Here is a 23764-nt window from a genome sequence, read left to right as displayed (position 1 = left end):
ATATTCACTCTTTAGGTTAAGCACTGCCTTCGAAGTAAAATTATTCTTTGGAGAGATAGCTTAATGCATTACTACCCCCTTAGTATGAATTAGTGTATTGGTATCACTTTGTTTTGAAATAAGACACCTTGGTAGCACTAGTTTTGGTGGTGGTGGGGAGAGGGATGGTGCTGAAATTGGGAAGAAGGTGGCAGGGATCCCCATGGGCAAGAGCAGGAGGGGTCCAGCAATGGAAAATGGAGATGTCAAGGATAGGTGTTTTCTACCCAGCTTGTCCTGAGACCATCAAACTTGATTTAATCTTTCTACTGTGAGGACTTGGTGGTTCATTGGTAGAAATCTTGCTTTCCATGCAAGAGACCTGGGTTTAATTCCCAGCCAATGCACCCCTCACAAGCAGCTACAACCTGTCTGTCAGTGGAGGCTTTTATGTTGCTATGATGCTGAACATGTTTCAGCAAAGCTTCCAGACTAAGACAGACTAGGAAGAAAGACCTGGCGATCTGCTTTGGAAAAACAGCCAGTGAAAACCCTATGAATCACAATGGTGCAATCTGCAAGTAACTATGAAGACAGAACAGGACCACGCAGTTTTTCGTTCTACTGTGCATAGGGTCGCCATGAACAAGGGGCTAACTCAATGGCAACTAACAACGGGAACCAGCTTAGGCCACAGACTACTGTCATCTAGAAAATCTCTGGCAATACCGCCCATTTGAGCCAGCTTATGGGCTGGATACTATTTAAGAAGCCCTGGTGGCACAGTGGTTAAGAGCTATGGCTGCTAACCAAAAGGCAGGCAGTTCGAATCCTCCAGTCTCCCCTTGGAAGCCCTATGGGGCAGTTCTACTCTATCCTGTACAGTTGCTTGACTAGGAATCGATTCGACGGCAACAGGTTTGGTTTTTTGGTTTTATACTATTTAAACACACAGGGGCTAGGGTTCTGGGTTGGTCTTGTTCTTTAAAAAGTTCTGTGAGAATAAACAAGTAGTTCCCTGCCTCTGGCCTCCCGTGTCCCCATCTATGTAATTTATATATCCCCAGGCTCTGTCACACAGTGGGGGCTCAGCACATGTGTCTGGAACAAACAAATGAAGGCTTGGTCTAGATGGTTTCCAAAGTTGCATCCAGCTAACATTCTTGGAAGAACCCACTTTCTGACAGCATCTGTCCACCTTCACCCCTCCTCACAGCTGTGTGTGGGGGTCCATTCGGTCTTCCCTTCCTCAGGCCTGTTCTGGCCCTTCTCTGCTATGGCAAGGAACAGGGTGGGGTGGTTTGGGCCATAGAGACAGATTCATATGGAGCAGGGCCTGCTGCCCCATGTAAGCACTGTGGGTTGGGGAATGGGAGGGAAGATTGGAGCTATGTGGCTGGTTCTCTGACTCAACTCTGAGGGGGTGGATGTGCAGCAAACAGCTCTCTCTATGACTCAGGACTGCCTTTCTCCATCCTTCCAAGACTTGAAGCCAGAGCAGGATCCATATATTACTTAAGGGGCCGGGACTGGAAGTTGTGCCTGTCAATCTAAGGTGACGAGGTAGAGCTGACTTCAGGAACTTGAGGTAAAGAAGGTTTGGGGCCAGGGCTCAGAGGCCCAACCTACCCCTCCCTGGCCACTTCCTGCAGCTGAGCCCCATTCCAGCCCCGTCATGCCACTTCCCTCCTCCTCACGTCCCTTCTCCTCTAATTTCTTTCTTAAGCTGCAGATGTCAAGTGGGCAAGGGTAGTGGTTGCTTTTTTGTACTTCCTTTGCCCTTCTCTTCTGGGCCCCATTAATTAGGCCCATTGATCCTGGGTGTGCAGATTGCTTTCCATCTGAGCACTCCAAGGGCATCCTGGGCTGCCCTGGCCAAGCATCAGCCACATCAACAGGCATAGAGAAGTTAAACAGCTCTGTCCCAGTTAGTCAGCCATGTTGCTGGGATGCATTATATCACCTCCTGTAAGTGAAAGGGTCTCTGACTGCTCCCCCTCAGCAATGCCATGCCAAGGCCAGCCTGATGTAGGGATTTGGCCAACGGGCTTTCTGGAAATGCTAGAGTCAATTCTCCCACAAAAATGAATTTGAACCCCAGATCTGCCGCCCATTAGCTGTACGACCTTGGGCAAAATGTTTGTCCTCTGAGTCTCCTGTGGAGAAAAAGTACTTGGAGGATTTAATCCCATCATGTGCATAATGCCTTTAGCATGATGCCTGGGACTAGCTGTTCCTCTTCTCTTTCTCATTTTCCTCTTTCTCCTCCTCTTTTTCCTTCTTCCGCCTTGCTCCTAGTCAGCAAAGACCACAGCCAGTACCATTGTTACTTAACTTTATTTTTCTGCTCTGGTCATTTCTAACACTTTGCACCCAAGTAATTCTTCAGCTTTTCCTCCCTCTGAACCTTTCCCAGAAGCTTTTGAGGATCAGTGTTCTCTTTCCTCATACAATCTCTGTTCCTGCTCCTCTCTCTGAAGATCCCTCTAGGGCCTCCTCTCTGGAGAATCTTCTCATGAGCCACACCAAAGCCAAGACAGTAGATTCTCACTGGCCCTGGGTGCTTTATTGAAGGAAATACCGTTCCAGAACCTGGCCAGGAGAGGAGGGGGAAATGAAACATCTGTCTCACACTATCAGAAAATGCCCACTTCAGAATCTGAAGTGCTAAGTTGGAAGAGCCCCCAAGACCATCTTAACCCCTCCCCTCACTCCTGCTGATTTTGTATTTAAGATAACTGAGATCCAAAGAATGGAGTTAATGGCTCTAAGTCACCTGGGTTAACAGTGCCAGAGCTGGAGACAGAAACCAGGCTTCTTAATTCACAATCTGGGAATATTTCTCCATATCCATATTCTTATGAAAGAATCCAGGCCTTTCAGCACTTACCATTGTGTAATAAACTTTAAAATACAGAATGAGAAAGAAGAGTGTTGGGAAAGGTTGTTGGCGCAGACATCTAAATTGGTTCCAATTGGGGATGTTAGGGAATAGTTTTTTATGCTCTAAGAACATTTATTAACAACCACAAGGGTAAACTCTCTGGGATTTCTCTGGAAAATACAATTTTGGACCCAAGAAATAAAGGAAGACTAGACAGTTGCCTTAGATTGACATGGTCTTTCCCTTCGATCTCATAGGGCACACAAAGAAAGAGAAGCCTGAGATCTAGAACGAGGTAATGTATCAGGAAGGAGGAGGGCAGGCCAGCTTGCTTAGCCTATGTCTTGGACACTAAAGCAGAATCCAGTATAATTATTCAATGCGGGAACTTTTGATCTTCTCGTCACATCTGGCAGCTGTTCAGAGGCATCTCCGGGAGTGAACCGAAATTTAATTTAATCATGAAATTTAATCATGAAGTTGATCTGAGCACACACAAGCCTGACCTCTTCATGCTGGAGGCCCCAGGCTCTGTCCTCTTCTCTGTCTTCCTTCCTCCCTTGGCTATCTCCTTCAGGGCTATGGCTTTGAATACATCTATATGCTGATGGCTGCATACCCAGACCTCAGCCTTGTGTGTTCAGTTGTCTTCCTGATATCTGCACTCAGATGTCTAATAGACACTGAGCTCCTTCTAGTCTTCATCCAAACAGCCCCGCCTCCAATCTTCCCCCATTGATACTGACTCCATCCTTCTAGTGCTTAGGCCAGAACCCCACAGTCATCCTGGACTCCTCTCTTTCTCTCACACCCACGTCCAGTCTGTCAGGAAATACTCTTGGTTCTACTTTCAAACCAGATGGACTTGGATCATGTCTCACCACTTCTATCGCTATGACTTTGTTTCGAGCTCCCGTCATCTCCTGCCTGGATTACTGCATTTGCTTTCTAAATGGTCTTCTTGCTTCTGCCCTTGGCACCTATAAGCGATTCTCAACAGTTTGCCGGAATGGTTCTTTTAAAATGTAAGTCAGATCATATCACACCTCTGCTCAAGGCCACCAGAGTCTCCACACTTCTCTCGCTCAGAGTAAAAGTCAAACTCTGGTCCTCTGCCACCACCCTCATCCCCTCCCCTATCCTTTCCCCTGGCTCAGTCTACACAGCCACTCTGGCTGCTCCTTTTGCCTTAAAAGCTTTCTCCAGATATCTGCATGAGTAATTCCTCACTTTCTTCACACCTTTGTTCAAATATCCTCTTCTTAATAAAGCCCATTTTACTGAAAATAGGACCTACTTTCCCTAAAGCAGCACCCACCTTCCCAGCTCCCCAGCACCCTTGATCCCCCTTAGCCCATACTATTGTTTTCCCAAAGCACGTATCACCCTCTAACATACTCTATAATTTCCTGTACGTATTGCATTGTTCATTGCCTGACTTATTCCTCCCTAGAATGTAAGCTCATGAGGGCAGAGGGTTTTATTTTGTCCACTAATATACCCAAGTCCCTAAAACAGTACCTGACACATAGAAGGCATGACTAGAAATACAGTGGAATGAATGAATGATGCTTCCTGGTAGGAAATCCATTTCCTGAGAGGGAGGCGTACATGACCCAGTAAAGGCAAGAAAGAAAGACAAGAAATTTAGGGGGGAAGGTTGAGGGAAGTGAGTTTTAATGTGGGGAATATTTGGAGGGTAGTTGGGATAAATAAAGCATTCGTTGAGGGTATGAGAGTCGATTTCAACAGGTTTAAAAGAGTCAACAATGATGTGTTATAGGTGAAAAGCTCTCATTGATTCCTCTGAGGGTAGAAGGTTCCTTTCAAATTAAATATATGTCTGGGAATATATGCCTTATGATGACACTAGAACTAGAAAAATATGAGAAGGCCTGGTGCAGGAGCCAGGGATACAGGATTTTCTAAAGGATCCCACGGGATTGGAAAGAAAATCCTGGTGCCATAAACTTCCTTGCACCAGAGAGTGTCTAGACGTATAGTTGCAGGACCTAAAAGAAGAACCATATGGGAGAAAGGAGCTACCTCTGAGACTGAACATTATTGCTCATATCATTTGTTATTGTAATATTGGTTGCTATCTGGGTGCAGGGTTATGCCAGAACTGTGCTTTTGAAACAAGCTTATCTAGGCTTCAATGTTATGGGCAGTGGTCAATAATCTTGTACTTGCCTTGATCTGGCTGTACCTGCTGTCTGTCTCCAAGAAAATAGTCATATCCGAGAAACAAGGGCTCTACCAGTGCCTGTGGGTGGTAAGTTATAATTAGACTAACGCATGGTCTTGGCTGGAGACTAGGCCCTCCTAGTTCTTCCAGCAGGTGGTTTTGGAAAGAATGCCATTTGCTTGGGTGCCACAGTCTCTCATATCCAATAGTGCTTTATAGTTAACAGTGAGTTTTTTTTTTTTTTTTAAATAAGTGCTCTTATTTGAACTTTAAAACACACTGATATAAATAGCATCACATCCCTTTGACTGATGAGGAAATTAAGTCTTAGAGCATTTTGGTAACACTTGGTACAAGAGCTAGGGGAAGAAGAAGAAGCATGATTCAACAACTCAGTTTTGTGACTTCGAGTCCAGCCATTTTTTATTCTCCCATAGTGCCTTCCTGCCTTTGGTGAGGTTACACTTGCTGTTTTTGTTCAGAAGCCATTAGTTGTGTGAGAGAGGGGAGAAAGTAGTCCAGAAATGAATGCAGGGTTTCTAGACACTTCCTCTTGTTCCCGATCACATACAGTGGCCTCGTCTTATCCCCAGCCAATAGTATTTTTAACACTCAAACGCCTCAGTTCATATTTGGCCTGAACCATGAGGGCTGGAGAAGTGAGGAGCATCTCAGTGTGGGGTGAGAGGAGGCTGGGAGGAGAAAGAGATGCATTTTGGAAGGTGGGCTGATAATTTTTGTTTAGAAAAACAACAACAAAAACAAACAATCCTCAACAACCCTATGGTTATTTAGAATATAAGTTACAGAAAGGTAAGGTTTGAACAATTCCTGACTGGTGGGAGTACATGGGAGGGGTCATGTGAGATGTGTACATTTAGCAAAGGGCATCATGGGTTAAACAGAGAGAGCAGCTCTGGTGGAGTGGGAAGTTAGCTGGGCCATGAGCAGGAGCCTGGATTTCTGCTATGTGGCCATCTCTCCATCATAACCTTTATCATCATGGATTGAGGATGGTAATTCTTGTCCCTCAAATTCACAGGGTAGTTAAGAGTTGAATGAGATGATAAGTAGAAAACCATTATACAAATGTAAGGTTCTGCGTGACGATTTTCATGTTCCTTTCTTGACCTGCGGAAACCCTGGTGGCATAGTGGTTGAGAGCTATGGCTGCTAACCAAAAGGTTGGCAGTTTGAATCCAGCAGGCACTCCCTGGAAACTCTATGGGACAGTTCTACTCTGTCCTACAGGGTTGCTATGAGTCAGAATTGAATCGACAACAATGGGTTTTCTTGACCTGCACCCTCCCTCTCTAGCCTCCCAACATAGTCATTTTTTTCTGTAGAAACTTTATACCCTAGAAAATGTTTTTTCTTTTAAAAACACAAACAATTTACAAGAAAATGGTACATTGAGTGATGGTTTGGGCCTTACCAATGGGAAAGGAGCCCAGAGGACCCCCTGGGACTGCAATGGGCCCTCTCTGAATTCGGGGGAGCAGCTTGCTGTCATTCTCCTGTATTTTCCTGCCATTGGGCTATCAGTCATTCTGCATGTACTTTAATGTGGCTCTGTACTGTTGTCCAAAAACTATACCCTCTGAGCGCAGGGCCCACTGCCATTTCTTTTCCTGTTTCTTGCTCCATGGCGCTCTCCTAGCTCAGAGCACTGCATGGTACAAACACTAAGCACAGAGGTTCTGCTCTTTAGATACAGGTGTATAACTCATGGGTTTGGATAACATGTGGGGTCAGCTTAGGGCTCTTGTAGCCTTCAACACTGGGAGTGCTGGGCAGCAGTGGTAGTGGTGGAAGGGGGAGGCACAGAAGTAGGAAAATGGATTTTTTAAGATCTGAGGCTTTTAATGATCTGAGAGTTTACTGAAACAAGTCAAGGGAGAGTGCATGTACACACACACACACACACACACACACCATGAAACAAAGACAACCCAGGAATCTTGGAGACAGAGAAGGAATAGAATTTGGAGCTACAGGAAGATCAGGGAGGGGTGAAAGGCCAATGGGAGGGGAGATGTATGGAAAGCATAATAGGCTCCTTCCAAAGTCCATCTGTTGGAAGGGGAGCTAACAGGGGCTCCAAATCAGGGGGAATCAGGCAGATAACATCTCATTTGAACCCACTGGAGTAGAAATGGGGAGGGTAGGGGCACATGGGGGAAATGGTGGTGGTCGGTAGGGTAGTTTCAAACATCTTAGATCAAAACTCTAAAACGTCTACTCTGTGCTGTTATTCATGGTTCAGTGCATCAAAGGTTTGTGCAAACATTACCAAGTCTCTTAATTAAGTGAAAATAATGACTAAATAAATAAAACACATGTTAAAGACTAACTGTAAGAGGGCTTGCCTATGGATAAAGAGAGAAGATTTAAACATGCCAGGTAACAAAAAGACATGTGCAGAAACTGGTAGAAACTGTATAGGAGGAAGCAGCTCTTGGGAGGGGAACACAGCAGAAGGCCCCGGAGTGTAGGGGCTGGAGTTTTGTCTGAGGCCAGGGAGCCAGGAGCAGAATTATGAGGGGGCCAGGAAATGGAGGAGAATCAGGCAGGTGCAAGTGTCAGTTAACTCTGGTGGGTTCATGTGGGAGAAAGGTACTCATCCAGAGGCTGCTTCCATGCAACCAGGAAGAAAAGCTCACCCAGAACAGCTCACCCAACAACCTGGCTCTTTAACTTCTCCAGAGAAGAGGGGTACCAGAAGGAGTCCTAACATGGCTAGTTTGACTCTTCTCTCTCAATGAGCCTGGAGGATGTCAGGCTGACTGCACGGGCAGCTAATGTTAAATTGAGATGGAGCCTATTCAGTGTGAATCTAATCAGGTGGTCCTTGGGTGAGAGTGGGCCAATGCTGACAATGCAGGCAAAGTCATAACCTTAACTCTGGGCATGCACTCAGAGAGATCTGCTTTCCAAGATGCTGCATGAGTGGAAAGGCAAGAGGGGGAGGAGTCAGAGGTCTGAGGGTGAAGGTAGAGGGTTAGAAGATGTTTGGGTCCCTGCCCCAGTAGCTGCCCAGAAGTTGTAAATATCTCTTCTTTTTCTCACTCCATGATTCCCATAGCTGCATCCTCCTATACAGGGTGAGTCATGCCAGGCTGATTATAAGGGAAGAAAGAAAAAGATGCAGCAATCAAAACTTAAAAGGAAAGGGAACTCCTAGCTTGTTCCAAAAGTTAAAAAAAAAAAAAAATAATCAAAACTTTTTAAAGTAAAGCAATAAGAAAATATTTCTTTAAACCAATTTAAACAAACAAATAATAATTAAAAAAAAAAAAAACTAAACTAAAAATAAGGAGGCAGGGAGGAGAAAATAAAATGAAGTAAAAAATAAACCGGGGAAAGACAAATGAATGTTAGAGCAGGCACGGACAGTTAGGTACAGACGCCATGTACTTACGTTTACCTCGGTGATTGCTATATCAACAATGCTACCCACAACAATCAAGGCGTCAAATGTATTCCATGCATCACAGAAATAGTGCTGCATGGGGCAGAGAAGCCGAGGAAGAGAGAGAGAGGAGAGAGAAAAAAAACAAAAAACAAAAAATAAAACAACAAACCAACAACAAAGAAGGAAAATAAAACAAAAGGAAAGAGAAAAAAAAAAAAGGCATGAAAGAAGGGAGAGAAGAGAAAAAAAATGAGAAAAGAAAGAGGTTACGTGGGCATATTAAATACTCTCTTACCACTCTATAGTTCTGGCGGCTCAAACCTGGGTAACCTGGTTTTCGCAGGGTGCAGAGGCCTGACAAAAGCTGAGTTAGTCGAAAGGTTACACTTGGATGTGACCACCCTGGCAGGGGGCTGGGCGGCGCCTTCCACCGCCTGCTCCCTCTGTGCACTGGGGACCAGCACAGCAGGATAGAGCTGGGACCGTGAAAAAAAGGAGGAGAAGCTCCCACTTTTTTTCCCCACAGGACGTCGGCAGGTTCAATAAAAAGCATGACTGGAGGGGGGTAAAAACAGGAAATTAAAAAAAAAAAACAACTCAAAGGAGGTAAAGAGAGAGAGTAAGAGAGAAGGAAACAGAGAAGGAAGGAAGGAAGAGGTTTCCTGGGCAGGGCAGAGTAATACTCACATTAGTCTCACTGAGAATGACGTCAATTATGCTGCCAATTACGATGAGGAAGTCAAAAACATTCCAGGGATCACTAAAGTAACCCTACATAAGGGAGGGGCAGGCAGGATGGGGATTAAAAAGGAATATTAGATAGACAAGAACAGAGCAACATCATGACAGAATCATCGTCCAGGCACCTCAGTGTTGCTGCTGGAGTCCGAGCGCCCACACAATGGCCAGGAGCCCAGGAGGGGAGGGGGAGACAGGGAGGTGTCTAGTCCAACCCTCCTTCCTGCTCCATAATTCCCATCCTACAGTCCATCCCACCTCACCACCCTCCTTAAAGGGACCCTTTCCACTTTCCGCTAGGGGCAGGAGTGGGCGTGAGGGCAGGGTAGTGTAAGACAGAGCCGTTCAGGGATAGTCACTTTTCGGTCCACGTTCAGCATCTCCTACAACCCCAGTTCTCTTCCATTGAAAGGGTCTATCTGGAGCGAGGGAACGCAGGTATATGACCTCTTAGAGGTGAATGGGCTGTGGTCCTATGGGTGCTGCTGGGAATTAAAAAGGCACTTAAAACCACAGCAGTATGTGTGGGCCAGGTGGGTGGCCAGGTCATCTGGGCTCAGGGGTGACTCATGTAAAGCTCAGAAGTAACAAGAGGACCAAATCATTCACAAGCTGGATTCTATGCAGACTGAACCAGGGTGATCCTTGTTCCTGAGGAGGGGTATCAATCATTTCCATCCTAAAGTGAATAAGGTTACTGAAGCCTTTCCTGAGGACAATTTTGCTAGGGGTAGTCTGGGTAGAGGTATGGGGACACAGACTTCTCAGGAAGGAAATGAAGGAAGTGGTGCCACGGAGGAGGATTCTGGAACAGAAATGGAAGGCCAGTGTCCTGACTTCATCATTTTGTCTTATACAGATGGATTTTATTTGTTTTATACCACATTTATAAAAAGGAAGACATAAATGTTCTTAAAAGGCTTTTTGAGGTACCTGGACAAGTCATCAACCAATGGATAGGCTGTCCTGGATTCCTTAGAGGACCCTAGAGTCCTGAGTGGGTGGGCCTTTTACAAACAGCTGATGGGTGTCCTGGGTCATTTGCCTCTCTGGAAGGTGTGGGAGCCTAGAGAAGGATGCTCTGTGACCACTTGGGGTATACCCTTACAATTCAGGAAAGTCCAGGAACAGGACAGTCCTATTCCTCATGATCAGAATGGGAAGGACTTTTAAAGAGATTTGCCTTTTCTCGAATAGGACATTTGCTCCTTTAGTTTTTCAGGGAATATTCTGCAAAGAGGATAAGATGGGGCTGGGCCACATTTGCTCCGCAGAACCAGCATATTCCTGTTTTCTCAGACACTAGCTAGGGCTTCCAGGAGACGGAATTCTAGAGATAGCGAGTGGGTACGAAAGCATTAAGGGTTTTCTGAGAGTCTCCCAGCTCTCTTTCCCTAGCTTTCTTGATGGCTGCCAATTCTTCTTTTTATTTTTAACTCACGAGAGCCAAGAGTCTGTGCAATTCCATTTCCTCCTGGCTCTACTCAGCCCATTTCACCTCCCCACGTCCCAGCCATGCCCTCTTTCCAGAGGGACAGCAAGACGTGCTGTCCTGGAGCTGTTATTCTTAGTGTGGGAGGTCAGGTCACGGGGAAAGGGGTCTCTCGGTTCCCAGGCATTTCTTCCAAAAGAAAACAGAAACGCCACCACGGAGACTATGGCTGGCCAGACTGGGGAGGCAGAGGTTGGCCAGGGCGTGGGTTAGGTGAGGGTCAGCTTTAAACCATGACTTCCCTGTTGGCTCCCAGAGAATTTTTCTGAATATACAAGAGCCTCTGAGGCAGAGAGAGAGATTTCTCTCTCCCACGTAAGTCACATGCTATGAGCAGAAAACAACCAACTCCCTCCCAGGTTCTCAGATACCATTTATAGGGCAAACAGAGAACACTGATTTTGTAGGAGGAGGAGGGGGAAGAATGAAGACCCCAGTGACCTGTATATCTGTGTGTGTTTGAAGATTAGATTTTGGAAAACACTGGGGGGAATATCTCTAGATATGATTACCATCTCTGTGGGCAGAGCTATTTCAGAAAGGAAGGGAAGAGGGGTCAAGGAAGAGAAGGGAGAGAAACAGGAACAAGAGCAAACTCCAGGAAGATTCAGCATCTAGCCTAGAAAAAGTGGTAACAAAACATTATTTGGGTTGGGGGTAGGAGGAGAGCTAGGAAGGTGGGAGTCTGAGGGCTCCAGAAAAGAGAAAGAACTAGAATCTTTTCATCCACCAGAAGGACCTGAAACAAATGGGTAAGATGGCCTTGGTCTGCAGCACCTCTGAGAGAGGAGAAAAGGGAAAGGAAGAAAGGCAGAGAGCAGGGCAGAGGCAATGTGCTGAAAACCAGATAAACACACAGAGGTTAATTTCAGAAAGCGGCTGGCTGCTGTTGTGCACCCAGGGGAACAGCTGCGACTTAAAGGGACCCTGTCAGCCTCCTGGCTGTGCATCACTCGTCACCATTTCTCCTGGATTTCTTTGTGCATGTGCAGATGGAAAAGGACACAAGGCACTCAGCTCCTCGTTGACCAAGGCTCTCATCCAACCCTTAGCAACACCACTGGCTTTCGTTGGATTGGTTGGCTCTGTTAGGGTTAGTGTCTGTGCCTTCCCTTTCGTGTTACTGGAGGCTTTTGACTGACGTCTCTGTCCTGTGGTTACTGGCTGAGCCCAGTGCCAGGGCCTCCACTGGCTGAAGAGACCAACCAGTTGTTGCTACAGGGCCTCTACCATGCAGTCCCTAATGGGGTGCTGTGGGCCCCTGAGGAGATGTACACACGCTGGAAAGTGGGGGTCCTTTCCAAGAGTGTGGTAGGTGACAGAATCCCTTTAAGAGGCAGCTTTTCATCCCCACCAGTATACCCTCTTTCCCGCCCCTCTGCCCCAGGGCCCCATCAGTCCTCCAGGTCAGGACTGTGAAGCTGTTTCCAACCCAACTTTCAGGTTTCCTTTCCCTTTGTCAGCCTCTTCCTCTCACCCCTTCAACAGCCCCTTCCTCCCACCTGCTCCACGCCCATTCCAGAAACAAGCCCTATGGCCTCCACTTTAGTCAACAGGTTGCCTAAGGGAGAAAAACCTAGCCAAATCCCTAAGCAGGCAGGGCCTGGTAGGAACTACTTTTCCTACATTCTCTCTCTCACACTCACACACCTATTTTTACCCCCCCGCCCCCCCACCCCCGCCACTTGCTGGAAACCACTGGCAAAAGGAGTCTTGGGGGTCTATGGAGGAGAGAGGGTGGGAAAAAATCATAGATTTTTTTCTCTTAGAAATTCAGTTAATTGTACCTGTCACTCTTTCTTTCCCTGGTGAATGGGGCCCAAATGGTGGTGTATATGTCAGGGCTGGGGAAAGGGTTTTCTTGGCTCTCCCTGAAATGAACCAAACCTCTTAATGTCCAACTCCTCAGAACTGAGCAGGGCTGATCATCCAGAAGGGGTTGTGTTTTCAGGGCAGGAAGACTTTCCCTCGCCATTCCTAAATTCTACAGATTTGGTAGATATCCCATTTCAAGTTCCTAGTCTCTGGGGATGAGGTCAAGACCATGGGGTTTTCCTCTCATCCTCCTGGGGAGGGTCTCATGCTCCTCCATCTGGTTGAAGGGTGGCCCTGCCTACGGATCTGCAGTTGCTCATCCCCTCAGCCAGCATCCCTTCTCCTGATTGCTGCTGAGCAGTCCACTCACTGGCTGATGTGGGTTGAGAAAATTCAGACCAAACTGATACTAGCTTCAGCAAATCGTTATTAGGAATGAAAAACTGCTGCGAAAGTGTCAAACGATACCTTTCACATGCACATGTATTTTGGATTTTCCCTTTGTTTGGATTATCTGTGCCCTGATTCACCTCCATCATTGGAGATATTCCAAGTTGAAAAAGGCAGTATAGTACAGTGGTTAAGAGCATGACCTCTGGAAGTAGACTGCGGGGGTTCACATTCTACCTCTGCCACTTACTTGCTTAAGCAAATTGCAACCTCTGTTCCTCTGTTTCCCCATCTATAAAATGTGATAACCATAGGGTTAAAGTGAGGATTGAAGGAGACAATACAGGGAAAGCACCTAGAACTGTGACTGGTCTGCAGTAAGCACTAAATAAACCAAAAAAATCAAACCCATTGCTGTCCAGTTGATTCCGACCCATAGCAACCCTACGGGACAGAATAGAACTGCCCCACAGAGTTTCCAAGGAGCGGCTGGTGGATTCGAACTGCTGACCTTTTGGTTAGCAGCTATAGCTGGCTGTAGCTCTTAATCACTGTGCCAGCAGGGTTCCAAGCGTTAAGTATTAAAAAAACAAACAAATCCATTACCATTGAGTCAATAGTCAGAGCTAAGTAGTTAAGCCATTTGGTGGAGGTAGGGCCTAAGGAAGGAGGTTGGGGGCAAAGATGGCTGGTACTCAACCAGGGAAAGGGGTCCCTGAAAGAGAGCAAAAGCCCCTGGCTTGAGTGAACAAGCATTTGAGAAAAGGTATCTGAAGCTGGCAGCTGGGCCAAGTTGTTGTAGTGGGGTGGGGGAAGCACTGATCTTCCCTGGGTTCCAGGCTGTGGAACTGAATGATGGGGGAGAGTTGAATAAACCAGGGACAGGATTTTTTTTTAGGAGCTGAGTCCTGCTGGCAGCAGCAGTGGCGATATCTCTGAGTGTGTCTGTGAAGAGCTGATCCCATGGAATATCACGGAACACAATGGTAACTGACACCCCAAGCAGAGATAATATAAATTGTATTACATTAGATGCCATTTAGACATAACAGTAATCTTGGAAATTAGTGGCGTCTAACTGGAGCACACAGCTGCTTGAGGGGCCCCTGGCAGCCTGGGAGGGAGTGAGGATTTCTACATTTTCTGTCAGCTCCTTTCCTGTGATATGCTAATTCTAAAGCGCCTCAAGGCACACACTACACATATAGCTCCAGTCCTAGGGAGAAGGGCAGGAGCAGGCTGTGGGGTGGTGGCTGTGCCTCCGATTCCAGGGAGTGCCATCCTTGTCCCCACGAGAGGAGGCCCGAGGTGGGTGGTGGTGATGGGGTGGGGGCACTGCTCTCTTTTAACTGGACACTTTCTGCTCCTTCTCCCCTCTCTCATGAAGCTAAAAACCAGTTGCCAATAAGTTGGCTCTGACTCATGGAGACCCCATGTATGTCAGAGTAGAACTGTGCTCCATAGGGTTTTCAATGGCTGTTTTTTTTTTTTTCAGAAGCAGATTGCCAGGACTTTCTTCCAAGGTGCCTCTGGGTGAACTCAAACCTCTAACCTTTTGGTTAGCAGCCGAGTGTGTTAACTGCGACTTAGGAGTTAAAATTAGAGCCATTATTCCCTGTCCTTGAGAATAAAGAATGTGACCCAGCTAGAGTGACAAGAACTCACAAGGACATATCAACTGGGCCCTGAAGTATGAAAACAACAGCTAGGACAACTTGAAAAACATCTTTTATGAGATCTTTCACATAAACAAATACTTAGAGCAAAAAAGACCCAAATATTTTCTACTCTTTTCTTTTTCTATTAGCATTTAGTAAATAATAAGATTTGTTGCACCAATGAAGACCCTCCTGACTGTCCTTACTGAAACTTGCACCAATGATTATTAAGAAATTCAAAATGTAGAATCACAGTGATACAGCAGTTTTTAGCCAATCTATGAAGATGTGAAACTTTTAATGATTTTACCCGTTTGTAATGTCAATATATATTGATGATTCTGTAACATTCCTCAGACTCGGGCAGACACGGCGCTGGCAGCATGCTCGTCCGTTTCCCACTTTTGCCTCTTGGAATGTATTCCGAATAAAATCTTTCATCTTGCTTTACTATAACTTTGTGGCAATTTTACCCTAGGACAACTGTTTGCGCCACCCAGGGACTCCAGAATTAAGCTAGTTGTTACTTTTTCCTCACTAGGAAAGTTTCAAAGCCTTTATTCATTTATTCACCTCACTAACACATAATGAGCACTTACTAGACGCCAGGAATTCTGCAAGGCCTGGGCATACAAAGATGAGTCAGATCGCTCGAAGCCTACGGGTTCGCACTGGGAGCAGATGAACGCTCAGAATTACGGGCTGGGTGCTTTCTGAAGGCCTCAGGAGGTTCTTGTTCTGCCTCAGTTTGCACCTGGGTAGATTGCAGGATCCCAATAGCTGCTCCATCCTATAATGCTGGAATAAATGAGCTGATTTCTACAAAGGACTCCTCCAGGACCAGAGTGTTAAAGGGATGTATCCGTAGAGCAGGGGAAGGGTAGGGGAGACACACTGCGATCTATGCAGGCAAGTTCAAGTTAAAATGAACATAACAAGGAGCTTTCTTGTGGGAGAAGGGAAAGCAGAGAATAGACAGCCTTGGGAGTGGGTAGAACAAGTAGAAGCAGCCCTGTACCTTTGTCTTGGTAAAGAGTTTAAACCCGTGGCAACCTATTCCCACCTGCCTGCCTCTAATCCAGCTGACCCAGGCACTGAGACAGCATTCCCAAACCCAGGTCTGACAGTTTCCTACCTTGCTTGAAACCCCTTCAATGGTCCCACTGTCCACCCTACCTTCCTCTTACCCTGTCCCCATCTCCTTCCTGACCAAATGGGCTATTCCCTCCTTAGCAAAAAGGCAGGTATGACCCACTGGGATCATTAGAGCCAGCGACCTGCCCCCACTTTAGTGAACAAGATGTGAATGCAGTGGTCTGCTGCCTTCACTTTCAGAGATGGGCCTTGACTTGTGTAGGCAAGTTACCTAACCTCTCCGTGCCTCAGCCTCCTTTTAAGTAAAATGGGGATAATAGAGGGAGAACCCTTATAAGGTTCTGTTAGGATTAAACGAGTTGCTGTAGAATTGATTCCAACTCACGTAGACCCCGCTTATGTCAGAGTAGAACTGTACTCCATAGGGTTTTCAGTGGTAGATTTTTTCAGAAGCAGATCACCAGGCCTTTCTTCTGAGGCTTATCTGGGGGACTCAAACCTCCGACCATTCACAGTTAGCAGCCAAGTGTGTTAACCATTTGCACTGCCCAGGGACTCCTTGTGAGGATTAGTTGACTTAATACATGAAATGTACCTATGGAGCCTGGCATAGAGCAAGTGCTCAATGCAGGCTGGTTGCTGCGTTTGTTACTATTGATGTAGTTGCTGTTACTTTGTACTCACTGAGAAGCTACCTTCTCTTGGCCTCACTGGTTACCTTCCAGCACTGCCTGGCAGCCTCTTGCATCTTGGAAGACCCTTCCTACCCCTAAAACTGGACCATCTAGAGCAGTGGCTGGGAGCACAGGCTGTGCCGCCAGCCTGAGTTGGTTGGGGCTCACATCACAGCACCCCGTAGCTTTGGGAGTCCCCCTTCCCTCTCTCAGGCTCTGTGTATTCCAGGTTCCTTCCCACTGGCAGGGCTGGAGACAGAGAACCACAGCGTACTTTCCCATCGAGCTTTTTTACACAGCGTGAATAATTTTCCACATTAAATAATTAAATGTAATAGCTAATACCACCCTTCCCACACGAAGGCTTTATGCAAGTCACATAAATTTTTTTTTTTTATCATTCGTAGTGACTTTAAAGCTCTCAAGCACCAGGCAGGAAAGAAGCCTGTCACAATGTTGCAATAATATGCAAATCTCTGGGTACCAGAGCTGTGGCGAGGAGGCCCCTCCCCGACAAAGCCCATTTGTGCCCGTCTGCCATGCACCGTTCAGCATCAGGTACCCTGTGGGCGTTCCACAAATAAATAATAACCAGGGTAATGCTAACTCACTGAGCAGGCAGCAGCTAGCCCTACGTAGCACAAACCTCTTGATTCAGTGCTCTCATTGGAGGGCGAAGGCGGGCAGAGGGGCTGTGCAGAGCTGTTACATTTCATCCACTTACTGCCTCCCTTCTTTCTCTTTCCCTTTCCTGCACCTTTTAATGTGGTGTATTGTTGTTGTTGTGTGCTGTCCAGACAATTCTGACTCATAACCACCCTATAGGACACAGTAGAACTGCCCTAAGGGGTTTCCTAGTCTGAGATCTTTATGGGAGTAGATCACCAGGTCTTCTCTCCCCAGAGAGTGGCTGGTAGGTTCAAACCACTGACCTTTTGGTTTGCGGCTGAGCTCTTTAACCATTGCACCACCAAACCAAAGCAAAAACCAAACCCGTTGTCATTGAGTCTATTCAGACTCATAGCTACCCTATAGGACAGAGTAGAACTGCCCCATAGGGTTTCCAAGGAGCAGCTGGTAGATTTGAACTTTTGACCTTTTGGTTAGCAGCTGAGCTCCTGACCACTGTCCCACCAGGTTGCATCACCAGGGCTCCTTTAATGTGGCATATGTAGTGAGTTTCTGGTTTTAGGGGCTTGCACTGATGGGGGGAGACACAATGGTTTCTTAATAAAAAAAAAAAAAAACCCAAACCCATTTCCATTCAGTTGATTCTCACTCATAACCACCCTATAGGACAGAGTAGAACTACCCCACAGAGTTACCAAGGAGTGCCTGGTGGATTCAAACTGCTGACCTTTTGGTTAGCAGCCGTAGCACTTAACCACTACACCACCAGGGTTTCCATGGTTTCTTGATAGTGTGGATAAATAGGTTTCAACTAAAATTAAATAAAGAGGCTAAATGAAGTCTTAACCAGTAAACTAGGTGCCGTGGAGTTGATTCTCACTCATGGCAACCCCATGTGTGTCAAAGTAGAACTGTGCTTCATAGGAATGTCAATGGCTAATGTTTTGGAAGTAGATTGCCAGGCCTTTCTTCTGAGGTGCCTATGGGTAGACTTAAGCCTCCAAACTTTCGGGCAGCAGCTGAGTGAGTTAACCATTTGTACCACCCAGAGACCACCTTAGCCTAAGGTTGTTGTTAGTTGCCGTCAAGTTGATTCCCACTCATGGCAACTCCATGTGTGTAGAGTAGAACTGTGTCATAGGGTTTTCAAAGCTGTGACCTCACAGAAGCAGATTGCCAGGCCTGTCTTCCAAAGCACCCCTGGCTGAATTCCCCAGGTCAGTGAAGAAATTGAAAATCAGACATTCCAAGGTAGTTCATATTTCTAACACTGAGCATTGGCCAATAACCAGCACCTGAAGATAAGCTGAGTCTTACTGTCCATTACACAATTACCCATAAAAGGTATTCCTCCTGTAAGCATTTCCCAAAGTATGTTCTGTAGAACATAAGTTCTGTCAGATGTTGACTGCCATTACAAAAAATCAACAAAACAAAACAAAAAAACAAAAGTCCTGTCCTCCAATGAGTCTGGAAATGTGGACTCCTATAGCTTTTACTCCAGAGCTTTGATCTGGAAAAATTTCAGGGTGTATCACATATTAAAGGGCCTGTGCTGAAGAAACCAGTGTAACTACATTTAAGCCAGTATTTCCCAAATCTATGTGACCATGGAAGGAGCCCTGGTGGCGCAAGAGTTAAGTGCTTGGCTGTTAACCCAAAGGTTGGTGGTTCGAACCCACCCAGCCATTCTGTGGAAGAAAGACCTAGCGATTTGCTTCTATAAAGATTATAGCCAAGAAAACCCTATGGGGCAGTTCTACTCTGTCACATGGGGTTGCTATGAGTTGCAATAGACTGGACAGCACCCAACAATGACAACGTCACCATGGAATGAGATCCTGCTGGACGTCGTCCCAGATGACGGCTATATAGGCATCAGAGGCCACTTCCTTCACTTTCCATCCCTGCTCTCTCCCATGGTACAGCAGGGATCCCCTTCAAGAGTCACAAACTCTTAGGGTGGGCTGGGAGAGTTTCCTTCTAGGATGTTAGAACTTGTAATTGAGAGGCTGGAATAGATGTAAATGATAGGTATGGGGGTTACTGTGTTAGCATCTGGAGAGAGAGACAGATATGAGTGGTGAGCCCCTGGGTGGTGCAAATGGTTAACATTCTTAGTTGCTAACGAAATGGTTGAAGGTTTGAGTCCACTCAGAGGCAACTCAGAAGAAAGGCCCGGTGATCTACTTCCAAAAATTAGCCATAGAAAAAGTCTACAGAGCTTAGTTCTACTCTGACACACATGGGGTCGCCATGAGTCAGAATCGACTCGATGGCAACTGGTTTGGCGTTCGGCTTAAAGATGGATAAGAGATAGTACTGCTCAAAGACTCTCCAGTCTTGCTGGAAGGATAAGGTATTTACTGCCAGAGCTCTGACTAAGTGCCAAAAAGGAGAAGAAAGCACACTGGGAGTTCAGAGGCGGTAGAGATCACTTTTGGCTGGGTAGATCTGGGAAGGCAACTTGAAGAACATAGCATCTGAGTTGGGCCTGGAAGAATGGTTGTTGTTAGGTGCCCATAGAGTCGATTTTCCATTCATAGAGACTTCATGTGACAGAGTAGAATGGCCCCACAGGGTTTTCTAGGCTGTAATCTTTACAGCAGCAATCACAAGGTCTTTCTCTCACAGAGCTGCTTGGTGGGTTTGAACTACCAAACTTTTGGTCAGTAGGCGAGCACTTAACTGTTGCACCACCAGGGCTTCTTGGAAGGATGGTATAGGGACTTTACTATCTATTACATGGAAAAGACGAATAGTGATTATCCATTCTAAATAAAGCCCAGGGCACAGGTAGGAGACTAGGGGGAGATGATGGCTAGAAAGTTAGACTTGGGCCAGCACATAAAGGTCTTAAATTTAAGGCAGAGGACTAGCCTCTGTGGAGAGTCAGTGCCACTGCAGATGTCCACGCTAGGCTTTGGGGTGAGTAATCTGATAGTGGTACTCAGAACTAATCAGAACCATGAAGAATAACGAGTAGGCTTCTGCTAGTGGCCAAGGGGAAGAGAGGAAAGGGTGGCTGGGGAAGACAAGGCAAAGCAAGAGTCAACAGTCTTGATTCTTGAATGTGACCTAATCGTAAGCTTTATCCTTTCATTTCAAATCCTAAATCCTAGGCCCACTAGAATGTCATTTCCTTTTTCTTTGGTCAACATCTTGGGCTGTTCTTGGCCACCTTCCCAAAGAGCTAGGGTGATCAAAGAGCAGTGACCAAGACCCGGATTCCTGGAAGGGGTTTCGAGACCCCTATACTTCTAATGACTATTAAAAAAAAAACCCAAAACCCATTGCTGCCGAGTTGATTCCAACTCATAGAGACCCTACAGGACAGAGTACAACTGCACCACAGGGTTTCCAAGAAGTGCCTGGTGGATTTGGACAGCCGACCTTTTGGTTAGCCGCTGTAGCTATTAACCACTATGACAACCAGGGTTTCCATTAATGACTATATGGGGATGAAAAACTCTTCCCTCAAAAAGGACTCCAAGACCTGTGTATTTCTTGCCAGGATTGTCCCCACTTGGCTGAAAGTAGCTGTTGAACTCTGAAGATCTTCCCTGAGACCCCACAGAAGGTCAACCAGGACACGGAGAACTGAACCAGCCAGATTTTTGTGCCTAAGGGCTGACCTAACTATTGTATGGGCAGAACGGAGGTGAGGTGGTAGTGGTGGGGAAGAGGGGAGAGAAGAAGGACTGTGAAGAAATGATGATGACTGTGGGAAAATGTTTGTCCCTAGCTTAAGTACTGTAGAGGCGGAGAAGGGAAACCTCACTGCCCTTACCACGTATTTTTATATGAAGGAATCTCGTAGCAAAAGAGAAGTTTAGTATAGGAGGTCTGTCTTAGCGTCTCCCTTTACAGAATAATGAGGCCCTTAAATTCAACCTGGGAAACCCTGGTGGCCTAGTAGTTAGGAGCTACAGCTGCTAACCAAAAGGTTGGCAGTTTGAATCTACCACGCACTCCTTGGAAACCCTATGGGGCAGTTCTACTCTGTCCTATAGGGTTGCTATGAATCGGAATCGACTGGATGGCAACGAGGTTATTATTATTATTATTGTAAATTCAACCCTGCATAGCTGGGCAAAGGAGAGGTCCTGGGCTCCTTTTCAGATATGTCAAGTGAGCACTTGGAAGCCCTTTGCCTTTGAGCTCCTCCTGGGAAAGGGATTTCTAGTACAGAAGAAAGGGTAGCATTATTGGGAGTCCTTGTATGTTTATCAAGTGAGGACATGGAGGAGGGAAATACCACACATTTAAGAAACCCCAGCCTCTGGACAGCAGGGCAGCATTCTGGCCTCTCTGTCTTTCCTCAGCTTCTAGAAGGTCTGAAGGACAGTTCCTTCCCTTCTCTGCAGCTGGCTTAACTTACTCATACTTTTGTGCTATGAATTGGTGTCTTCTTCATCCCTCATTTTAGCCTTTCTGGCTCTTGGCCTCCTGACCCCTTTTCTTCTCATTTCTCTTCCAGTTGCCTTCCTATTCCATCCATTCTCCATCTTCTCCTCTCCCAGGACATGGAGGCTACTGAATAGGATTCTTGGAGTTTCTACCTTTAGAGCAAAGTACATGGTGCTGGTTCTTGAAACTGAATCTCCAGTTCAGAGTGCTTGTCTGAATTCCAGACTTCAACTGCCCATGTAAAACTTTTTATCCTAACATGTCTCAAAAGCCCTCCTTTAACTGGGTTCTCCCTATTCTTCTCTATTTCAACAATGGCACCACCATTTCATCCATCTAGGACAAGCCAGAAACCTTCGAGCCATTCTTGGTTCCTCCTCCTCCCCCTCACACCCAATTTACCTCAAATAATATCATGACTTAGCCAACTTCACTTCATCTCTATTACCGTGACTACACCTCCAGCAAGGGGCTCCTAAGTGCTCCCCGTATTACCCCACACCAGTCCATTCTCCACTAAGCAGCCAGCATGCTGTTTCAAAAACGTAAATCAGATTCTGTAATTCCCCCCCCACCCCCCGCCGTTTATCGCTTCTGCCCCACCCCTTCTGTAAACCCTGGCGGCGTAGTGGTTAAGTGCTACGGCTGCTAACCAAAAGGTCGGTAGCTCAAATCCACCAGGCGCTCCCTGGAAACTCTATGGGGCAGTTCTACTCTGTCCTATAGCGTCGCTATGAATCGGAATTGACTCGGTGGCAATGGGTTTTACTATGATCCTGTAGGGCTGCTATGGGCTGGAATTGACTAGACGGCAAAGGATAATGGGTGCTAGAGCCTGTGTGCTAGGGAACTTTTCCACTCTTCCCCTTCACTTGTTTCTCTCAGTTCCCAGAACAAGTTGAGCTTGTCCCTATCTCAGGACCTTTGTTCTTCCCTCTGCCTGAAATGTTCTTCCTCTGGTTCTTTTTCAATCTCCAGGGCTCAATGTAACTAGTGCCCTCCCTGACCACTTTATCTGAAATAGGCCCCTCTTCCCTACTACTCTCCCTTGTGGTAGCCTGTTTTCCCCATTGTAGCAGTCACTCCATTTTGTAACTTCTTTGTCTATTTGCTTCTTGGTGTCTCCGGTGAGCCCTATAAAGGCGGCACGGCACCATGCCTGCTTGTCCTCAACATCTTCATGAGCAGGGAGCACCCTGTAGGTACTCAAATAGTCTCTATAGAAAGGAAGGATGGAAAATGTAGTACTGACATGTGAAAGTTACAGAAGGCACATTTCAGCTTCCCAACAGAGCTGCCTTTAGATATTGAGAGGCCTTTACAGCAGAAAATGTTGACAAGAAGGCTGGAAGACCACCTGTCAGGGATGTGTGGAGATTTCTGCACTGACGGAAGATCAGTGGTCTTAAGGGTATTTTCTGACATTAATATTATGACTCTCTTTTCCTTGCTCTCCAGTTTTATAATTCTTATCCATTCATGTGTTAAATGTTCACTGTGCGCCTACCACAGGACAGACACAGTGTGAGGTAAACACTGGGGATACAAAAATGAATATGAAACAGAACCTGCTTTCAAGGAACTCAGCAGTCTAATTTTTGTCTCCACAATCTGCAAGTCTTTCCATTGCAAGCGTGTGTGTATTTGCGAGTGTGCGGGTATGTGCGTGAATATGTATTAGGCTATGGTTTCACTTTTCTGAGCCCACCTTTCAAGTGATTGCCCCTTTCCTGAAAGTACTTGTCACTTCAGACTTGGAAAGGAAATCCAGGAAATCTAAACCAATCCAAGGAAACATGGGGGCCAAAGACAGCACAGTCAAATGAGAGGCAGAGAGGAAACAAGGAGCTTCAGAAGACGCAGAGGACGTAGAAATGGAGCGACGACATTAATTTCCATACAGTTGCTGTTGAGAATGGCTTACTTTCATTTTGTCTCTGGTTTTCCTACACTAGTACTGCTATAAGGAAGAAACCTAACATTTGCTGAGGACCCACTAAGTGTACGGCAACATCCCAGCCTATTTACATTTGTTGCTTCAATGGGATGTAATGGAAAGAGCTTGGCATTTAAATTTCCTACATCTGGATTAAGATCCCAGGATGGTTACGAAGATTAAATGAGTAATGTTTGTTAGGGTGTGTACAACGGGAGGGGCACACAATAAGCACTATACAAATGTTTGTTAAAAACAAAACAAAACCAACCCCCGCCCCCCCACAAAACACTAAAAAACAGAAAAAACTAGCTCTATGATCTTGAACCCATTACTTAGCCTTTCTCTGATCTTCAGTTTCTTCAGGTGTAAAATGGGAGGCCGTGATAATTTACTTACAGATTGAATGAGATAATAAATGTAAAATACCTAACCCAATATCTGGTTCATCAGACACTTA

The 23764-nt window shown here is 46.1% G+C and overlaps 1 protein-coding gene across 1 annotated transcript in view; it reads right to left on the bottom strand.

Moving 5' to 3' along the window:
• Positions 1 to 23764, bottom strand: part of CACNA1C (calcium voltage-gated channel subunit alpha1 C) — a 143998-nt gene that overhangs the window by 61052 nt on the left and 59182 nt on the right. The window contains exon 18 of the mRNA XM_023548982.2: positions 9154 to 9237. Within this exon, the coding sequence (XP_023404750.2) occupies positions 9154 to 9237 (84 nt within the window). The remainder of the gene's footprint in view (positions 1 to 9153; positions 9238 to 23764) is intronic.

Source organism: Loxodonta africana, chromosome 4 (assembly GCF_030014295.1).
Source record: "Loxodonta africana isolate mLoxAfr1 chromosome 4, mLoxAfr1.hap2, whole genome shotgun sequence".
Lineage (NCBI taxonomy): Eukaryota > Metazoa > Chordata > Mammalia > Proboscidea > Elephantidae > Loxodonta > Loxodonta africana.
Note: the sequence above shows the minus strand (reverse complement) of the source record. Positions and strands in the feature narration are given on the sequence as shown.